The 9,423-nt window shown below is 49.1% G+C and overlaps 1 protein-coding gene across 1 annotated transcript; it reads left to right on the forward strand.

Annotated features, from left to right (window-relative positions):
- Positions 1–281: 281 nt before the first annotated feature.
- LOC149347149 (uncharacterized) lies at positions 282–2,234 on the forward strand. The gene is made up of 2 exons (XM_089585505.1): positions 282–762; positions 1,146–2,234. The coding sequence occupies exons 1-2, from the start codon at positions 533–535 to the stop codon at positions 1,372–1,374; spliced, it is 459 nt and encodes a 152-aa protein (XP_089441631.1). The 5' UTR covers positions 282–532; the 3' UTR covers positions 1,375–2,234.
- The last annotated feature ends 7,189 nt before the right edge of the window (positions 2,235–9,423 follow it).

Raw genomic sequence — 9,423 nt, forward strand, 5'->3', positions numbered from 1 at the left:
GTGTAGAGGAAAGTTGATCATACGCCGTCTTCTGCCTCTTGACTGAGATGACACAGTAGTTTCTTCTGCACTACTGATAGGCAAAATTTTCTTCCAAACGTAACTGCTGTGTTATCGCATGCATCAATTGCATGCATCAAGACCTTTGCTCAGAGCAAATGAGCTTTTAACCCGCAGACAACAGGCTCAAAGTCAGGCAAGAGAGGCAGAAGACAGCACAGCAAGCAGTTTTCTGACACACCTTAAAGGGGTGGAGACACCAAATTTATGGTTAGCGCGTTCTTTGTTTCAAACGTTTCTTATGGCTCCAGGAAGCATGATACACACTCAAAGATTCATATATTCACAGGAAATAATTTATTATCGTATTTTTAGTTGAACGATTTTCGGTTTCGGTTTCGGAACGCCGAGTTGTACAGTGACGTCACAGACCGGGAAGATCAACTACTTCGCCTGGTCACGTGGACCCACAAAAGTTGTGACGTACCTACTGCTGCATCGTCTGCTTTCTCACACACGTGCTGACCAGCGCATGGATAACAACGGCATGGCTAGTCCCAGCAGCTCGGATTCCGACGGATCTGATTCCAATGAGGACATCAACTTTTTTTTTGACGGCAGCAGCGAGGACGACGATGAACGCGGCTCCGTTGAGAACCCTGATAATCATTTTAGATTTGATCCTCTTGCCAGCGACGACGACGAACAGAATGCCGCGCCGCAGGCCGTCAATGAAGTTCACCGGAGGGGCAACATCGACTGGTAAGTGGCGATGATTAACGTTCTCGAAAATAATGCTATGCCAACGCAGGCATCGTATTGATCATGACAGCTAGGGTTTCCACTGCAGTAATACATTGTAGTTTGTCCTTTCTCTCGTTGCGCTGTTAGCGCCTGACGTGCGCCTGACGTGCTATGCGCTTTTACGCTTATCTTGCACTTACGCAGCCAGAACTTATGACCAAAACATAAATTATTTTCGTCGGCCGCGAGCGATCAAAGCAACGCAACCTTTCGGCAATGTTTACTTCCGAGCGTGTACACAGGCGGGTGGTAGGGCGCATGCACGTGGGTTTTATTCCGAAGTTTTCTGGCTGTGTGACATGGTATACTACGAGGTACAGTGATATGTATATTTATTGCAGGTGCACCTGTGGTCGCTGTAGGCCTATGGAGACTGAACACGAGTCCATATGCTGTACAGAAGTCCCTAAGGTGGCCGCCCAAGTGCCTGAGGGGGCCAAGTGTATAACGAATCACCCCGGGTTTGAACCTATATGCCTCAACCTTCACGCTCTGGCGGTGGCTTACTATGCCTTGAGAGAAGACAGGCCTTCTCTTGTCGATGCCCCCGATATCCACACGTACGTATGAGGACTTATTTACGATCAGGGTGCCTGTGAAATGTGACGTGCGGCACGACTAATTAGCGAGTTTTAACACCGATAGAGAAGAAAGCCATTTCATGAAAAAACTGAAAATTTAGCCGGTGTCTAAAAACCTCTGGCACCGCCGTACGGTAGACACGGTAGCTGGCAACGGTAATGCGTTGCCGTGCGGCTGTCCCCGGCTGCGCTAAAGCTCTCCGTTATCACGGGCGCGTGCATATTTCCGCGCGCGCTCTAGAAACACAGTAGTAGTAGTAGTGAAACTCTACTGCATTAAAAATGCAGCAGTTAGCTTATATGAGTCTGCATTTACCTATTGTTTTGTGCAATCCAGAGCGCCATGCAGTGCCATTAGATTCCTGCATGTACACACGTGCTCTCTACATATAGACTAAATGCGCCATTCACGAGATAAGTGCGTCGAGTCGAATCATGTGCATATTCACCGTCCGAGATTTTGTGTGTATATCCGAGAGTATACATTTGGTATCAGCAACAATTATGCTATCAATTTTCTGTTACCTACTGTTCAGAAGAAATAGCAGCTGTTAGCATTTGTCATTGACATGAGGCACTTGTAAAGTGGTACCAGCCTAGTACCAAATTTTTGCTAATTCATTCTTTTTCATTCCTTTAGCAGGTACAGGTACACTGCGTACAGGCAGTTTGTACGCTGGATGTGGGTCTGGCTCGGCCGAAAAAATCGCAAAGTGCTCCCCAGCTGTGTCGTCAGCGAGATAAGGAACGCCTTTCCTGCCGCTCGCTATGCTGGGTTTAAGTACCCCGAGTAGTTGTGTAACACATGGAAGAAGAGAGCATGTTTGGGCGTGTTGGTGGTTCACACTTCAAAAGGAAATAATAGTGCACTATTCAAAACAGGACGAACGAGAAGAAACGGCCATGCACTAGCATTCAACTCAGGATTCGATAAATTCTGAGTTGAATGTTAGCGCTAGTCCATTTCTTCTCGTTCATCCTGCCTTCCTTTGTGCACTATTATTTCCTTTTTGAGGTGTGCAATGATCGACTGGCCTGAAAAAAATAATGGTCATAAAAACTGTAGTGCTTTATTCATATGCACGACAATCAGCTTCAACTCAGTATACAGAAGAAAAAAGGTAGCCAAAAAAAGCCCTTGAGGTGGGAGTAGGAACGGTACACATTTCGGCAAGTTGCTTACATGTTTTGCACAGATTGTTGAAAGGTGATAGGGATACTGAGTTCCACGTTACATTTCTACAAGCTGTGGATTGACCAGTGGTGAAGAAAAATGGAGGTGTGCGATCAGCATGTTCGAGGTTATCTGCTGTATGAGACTTTGACACGCACTTTTAAGAAGCCTTTCAATAATGCCATGCCTTTAGATACATTGTTGTGAATGAATGCATTGCCAGGCATTTGTTACATAAGCTCAGAGAGCTGTTGCACCCTGCTGCAGCTAGGCACATAGGCTGCATGGTAAGGTCTTGAAGGCAGCCATAGAAAATAACAGCAGCCATACATGTGGCCACATAGCCGTACATTTCCAGGTTTATGATGAAATAATTCCAACTCATACACTCGGAAGTTGAGACAGAGGTTATCCCACACACTGTCAAACAGCAACGCGTGACAGCAACCTGTGCTCTTGCCGCATTGCAATGCATCCACAACCAGGAAGTTGAGACGGAGGTTTTCCGACACACTGTGAAACAGCAACGTGTGACAGCAACTGTTTGTCATTGCTCTTGCTGCATTGCAATGCATCCACATTGCTGATTTGGTGCTCGCAAATAACAAAAAATGGGCTCCATGCAACACGTCCAAGCATGCCTGATACTGATTGTCCCACAACTTTTATGCTCCGTTTTACACATAGCAGACAACACTGCGGAGGCCGCGGAAGCAGTGCATCCACTAAACCACATTACTCCGCCATGTATCATTTGTCGATCTAGAAACTGGTGAGTGTATGGATAAAAACTGCTATCAAAAGATGTGGTAGCATTGAAATCACCGTCAAAGCTACGAGGCACTCAGTGTCTGGGCCCTCTGGCTGTAACTTAACTGTGTGTGGACTACTTTATGTGCGCGAACTTAGTAGAAGCCGTTTACCCTACTGTAAGGAGATAGCGCCACCCAGCGTCGTTTGTGAGGAGAAGACGAAGAAACACGAGGAGCGCGTGCGGAGGGGTACGCCGGGCCAGGTGGAAGAGGATTACGTGGCAGAGAAGAGCACGGTGGGCGACGGACGTGGACGAGTTCTGCTGGCTCCCCGAGCTCCGGGCTTGGGCCTCAGCCGCAATGGGACCCGGGTAGAAGTTCCGTAAGCGGAGGTGGTGATTTCTTCACCATACTTCTCGGGTAAGGCCATCGCGCGGTGCTTGTCTACACCCCTGTACGACATCATAATAGGCAATGTCCCTGGCGCTAAACCTCCATTCTCGGTCGACCCGCCAGTTCTAACTGATCAGGCAGTTTCCCTTGCCATGACGAGTTCGGTCGATGTTCCTTCCCTTACGGTGACAGCAAAGGTTTCAGAGAGTAGTAAAAGCCCCACTCTGAACACACTCCACTTGTCACGGCCGGAGTTTCGCCTCAAACAGGAAGAAGACCCGACCTTAGAGGTGTGTCGCAGGAAGTTGGGGCAAATATTTCGTGGCAAGGGACAGACCGCCCACTCTTTTGGTACAGATGACTGAGTTCTTTTCCGAACATACCAAGTGTGTCCCGGCCGAGTCGTTGAACAAGCGGTGGTACCGAAGTGCTTACGCACGCAAATCCTCATGTCGGCGCATGACAGCGCATTATCCGGTCATCGAGGGATACACAAAACGATTGCTAAGGTGCTCAGTGAGTTTTATTGGCCCGGTGTACAGGCTGACATTAAAAGTTATGTCAGATCGTGTGATATGCGTCAACGAACTGTGTCGAAGGCAAACGCCGTAGGACGGGAACATTTAAAATCATGGTGGAGACCGAGGTCGGTTTGGAGAAACTGGTTTCACAAAGGAAAACAGAAGTACTAGCTGAAAGAGTTCTCGGGACGGTGAAGTGGTTTGATGTGAAGAATGGAATACGGAAGAATGTAGCCCACACCTGTTCTTGTTGCCATTGTCTTTGTTTGCTCATGTTTGCTTTTGAGTGTCGGCTACCTACTTTTTATGCCTTGCGTGTTTCTTCAGCCTCTATGGACGCTTTACTTTACGTTGACTTTTCATATACTCTCTGTGTTGTGTGTGCGATTGTCTGTGTACGCTTCGAACATTGACAACCGTCGTATTGTGTGTGGCGTGTAGTGTGCGCGCTGTGGTGTGGTGTTCTGTGGTGCGATCGTCGAACGCGTCTGGGGTCGCTCTCCTGAAGTTGAGTTTTTTCCCTTGGAAAAAACTTCCGAAGAGGGGTCCTTCTGTAAGGAGATAGCGCCACCCAGCGTCGGTTGTGGGGCAGAAGACGAAGAAGCACGAGGAGCGCGTGCGGAGGGGAACGCCGGGACAGGTAGAAGAGGATTACGTGGCAGAGAAGAGAAGAGCGCGGTGGGCGACGGACGTGGACGAGTTCTGCTGGCTGCCCGAGTTCCGGGCTTGGGCCTCAGCCGCAGACGTCCGGGCCACCAGACCCGGACATCCATCGTCGAGAGCCTCAACCACCAGGCCCAGGCGCCACTCTTCTCCGTCCATCCGTCAGCTGCTCCACACAGGCCGCCTCTGGCGCCTACGTGGCCTTTCCGGGATACCAGACCTGGGAACCGTGCTGGGAGCCCGCTGACGCTGCAGTAGCGCTGAAGGCCAATGGGGAAACGCCCGCAACAGTGCATCGACACTGGAACGCCCAGAGACTGCCTGACTGCCCGACACCCAGCCAGTCCTCCCCGCTCGATGCTCGCATGAGAGACAAGTAGTGTGCCTTTCCTTTTTGACTTTCTTTTTCCTGTATTTGTCGCAAGGATTTTGTTCTGTTCCCCCCGTGTGTGCGACCCAGTTGATCGTGCCAGTCCTGATACACCCAGGGATAGGAGCGGTGAATTTTTGTCTGTTGTTTCGCACTGGCCTGCCTGGCCCTGCCATGCTCATTCGCCTTGTCCGCCGCCACGACCACAGCGTCTTCGCACAGAGGCCGGCCACCGAACCGCGTCAAGGTCCAAGTCTTCTACCGTGTGTTGTTGCGTTGCTCTCTTGTTTCTTTCCTTTTTTGTTCACGCCCATACTGAAATTGGTTTCCTTTCCTATAAAAGCCACCTCGTTTATTGCTTATACCTTTAGTGTTTGTGTTAAATACAACCTGCAATCTCACACAATCCTCACACCTACCAACCACGTATCATACCGCCACATGCAAGTTTACTTCTCGAAGCCTTGATGAGTCGCAGGATGAAAATGTGGCCAGTCACGGCACCTTAGGCTTCTCGCAACGATATACAAGGTGTGTCCGGAAAGTAATGCAAGTATTTTTTTCTAGCTCTGCTATCAGCCCTACTGCGCTCGGATTGGTTGGGTTAGGCGGGGGGACTTTCAACTTTTCATCACTGCGCAGTCTGCCCCAAGCTCTGGGAGTGTCAGGATCGCTGATTCCATGTACCTACTGATAGTGCTGTGTCACGACATGCGATGGCATCTGCACGCGAACACAAATCCCCTTGCCCCAAGAAGGCAAGAATGAGAAGTCGAAAACGAAAACAATACTAATTGTCTTTTTGGACGCCAAGGGTGTGGTTCACAAAGAATTTGTACCCTGAGGACAAACAGTCAAAGCGCTCTACTGCGTGCGTGTGCTTGAGAGACTGAGAAAAAGGGTCCTGCAAGCGCAAAGGGAGATCGCTGATACATGGCAGTTGCATCCCAACAACACTCCCAGCCACACTACTCTGCGCGTATGGGAGTTCCTGGGCAAGCACAACTTGGCGATGCTGCCCCAGCCCCCCTATAGTCCTGACCTTGCTCCAGTAGACTTTTCCTGTCGCTGAGACTCAATAGTGCCCTGAAAGGAGTCCGTTTTGGCAACATTGAAGCGATCCAAACCACTGTGACAAAGGCTCTAAACGAGGTTCCTGTCGACGCCTTCCAGGATGCGTGCAGTGCATGGCAGATTTGCAAGCAAAAATGTATAGATGCCAAAGGGAACTTTCCAGAATTTTAAACATTTGTAACAATATCTTCAATAAATATTTTTCTACAGATAAAATTGCATTACTTTCCGGACATACCCTGTATGCTTGTGTTCACTTAGGTTGTATGGCAGATTACTTTTTAAGCACGGACTTAGCCTGTGTGAACAGGCACACTAGCTTTGGCAGTGTTGCCTGCTATGTATGAAATAGAGTATACACACAAGCAAGAACTCCATATACCTTCATCACTGGTTTAACTGTGAGGATGTAACAAATGCTTTGGCTAGACAATATTCCAACACACACCCCAACTGCTTTTCAGGCAATTATTTCCAAACTGGTGTTGACTTCTGGAATAAAATAGCAAGACTTTTCTTGGTCACCCCATACAACAACAAAAAAAGGGCACTGTGACATGGCACTTGCTTGAAGCTCAAAGCGTGACATGAAGTGCAGCCAGTCTTCCTCAGCAAAATAACAATAATAGCCATCTCAAACACTAATCCGACAAGAGTAGAACTAAACAATAATCTTGGTATACCAGCCATAACATACTGACATAAGCAAAGGAACAGAAAGGCAACGGAACAGTTCTTGGGGTCTCAATCTTGTCACAGCAACATCAATGTAACAGCAGAATAGACCACTCATTTTCCCCCACAGTAACAAGTTGTGCCAACTCCTGACGCAAACAAACATCTGTAACATTAAATACTGACTGATAGCTCGATACCCCTTGGCAGCAATGCACAAAACGAAAAATGACAAAGCAAATAGTGACATAGGCACAAACTATGAGGCTGATAAAAAGCAAGCAACAAGAGCTTGCATGTGTGCCATATACAGCAGGACATGTTGCACAGCAAGTAGCTTTGTAGCATCCAAGCTAGTGGTTGTGCAAAAGACATTCACAAGAGGGACAACCAGGACTAACACCTGCCCCATCTGTCCAGCTGGATGTCATTTTTTTTTTCTGCAGAGCCCTTAACTCTCATGTCACATTCAACCTCTTCGCATTTCCTGCCAAGGTCACACCAGAAGACCACAGCTTGATAAAATCGCTGGTGGGTGATGGATGATTTTAGTAGTATAGCATATGTTCAAGAAGTACTGGGACTACATTGCACTTGGATACAATATTCTTAAAAATTCTCCCAAAAGTTTGTCACGCACCGAACACCTCCCTATCTTGCACTTTTGCAAGGTTTCGACAGCATCACTGCTTTCTTGAGCAGCCACCTTGTCCATCTGCTGCATATGGCACGACACCTTTCGTCATAGTCATGCCTGTGCCCTCCATCCTCAGTGTGCATAAGAATACTCGTTCCGTGGGCGCATTATAGGAGTGGAGAGCCGCTGCAGCAGCACAGTGGCTATGGCGCTTGGCTGCTGACCCAAAAGATGCGGGTTCAATCCTGGATGCAGCGGTCGCATTTCAATGGAGGCGTAATTCTAGAGGCCCGTGTGCTGTGCGATGTCAGTGCACGTTAAAGAACCCCAGGTGGTCGAAATTTCCGGAGCCCTTCGCTACGGCGTCCCTCATAGCCTGAGGCGCTTTGGGACCCATAAACCAAACCATTATAGGAGTTGAAAAACATCACCACCCACAGTGTCCTGGTTTCCTGGATGAAACTGTCGCGTCAACCAATATGAGGCTGGGCAAACATCGGCTGATTTATTGGCAGTAGTGCCAAGGTTCAATGAGCGAGGAGGGGGTCCAACCAGGACGCTACTCCACAGGATACTACTCCAACCAGTGAGTAGTATCCAGTTGTGCTTTGAGGGCTGTCTTTAGCAAATGGCGGAACTTTTCAATCAAGCCGTTGGCGATAGGATGGTAAGCAGTAGTGTGAATTTGAGACGTTCCGAGTAGATCCATGAGATTCTTGAAAAGGGAAGACTCAAATTGGAGGCCACGGTCAGCGGTGACAGTCTAGGGAACCCCGTATCATGACACCCAGCCGGCGACGAATGTTCTGGCGATGGTGCCACAGGTGGAATCGGGGAGAGGGAAAGCTTCAGGCCAGCGAGTGAAACGGTCAATGCACGTAAGCAGATAGGAATATCCAGTAGAAGGTGGCCGAGGGCTCAAGATATCGATGTGGCCACTGTCGAAACGTGCTGTCGTGTGTCACTGTGCTTTAGACTGTTGACGTGCTAGGCAAGTACGGGCCCAGGAGCGCATGTCTTTGTTGATGCCAGGCATAATGCATTGCATAATGAGATGCTGCGTGGCACGAAATCCAGGATGGGAGAGGCTGTGTAGGGCTTTGAAAACAAGGTGACGAAACGCAAAGGGGCCAACAGGCGGGGAGTGCCTGTCGCTGTGTCACAAATGATGGGCACGGGGCACGAAGGGAGGAGAACTTCACGAAGAGCCAATCAGCTGGGGCCCTTGAGAAGGTCCTTAATTTCCGCATCCTGGTGCTGTGCTGTGGTGAGAGCGGCAAAGTCGAGGTTGGCTGACGAGGTGGCAGAAGTGAGGGAAGCAGTGACAGTGCATCAGCCGGGGCGTTGTCAAGGCCTTGCACATGTCTGATGTCTGTCGTGAATTCCGTCACATACAAGAAATGGCGGATTTCACGTGGCGAAAATTTACTGCTCTCCGACTTGGTGGCAAAAGTGAGTGGCTTATGGTTGGTGACAATGTGGAACTGCCGACCTTCCAGGAAGTGCTTGAAATGCCGAACGGACATGCAGATGGCTAAAAGCTCACAGCCAAATGTACTCTAGCACCTTTCAGCAGGGGAAAACTTCCGGGAGAGAAAGGATAGAGGGCTCCAGGCACCATCCACGAGCTGGTGAAGTACAACTTGAACGCCGGTGTCCAACGCCAATGTCTGTCACTCCAACGCCGGTGTCGGTCATGAGGTGTAGGGGTGCATCAGGACGAGGATGGGCCAGGAGGGTGACACTGGATAGCTTCACTTTGGCAACTTCAAAAGACTC

Source organism: Amblyomma mixtum, chromosome 4, assembly GCF_055824585.1.
Source record: "Amblyomma mixtum isolate Tamu chromosome 4, ASM5582458v1, whole genome shotgun sequence".
In the NCBI taxonomy this organism is placed as follows: Eukaryota; Metazoa; Arthropoda; class Arachnida; order Ixodida; family Ixodidae; genus Amblyomma; species Amblyomma mixtum.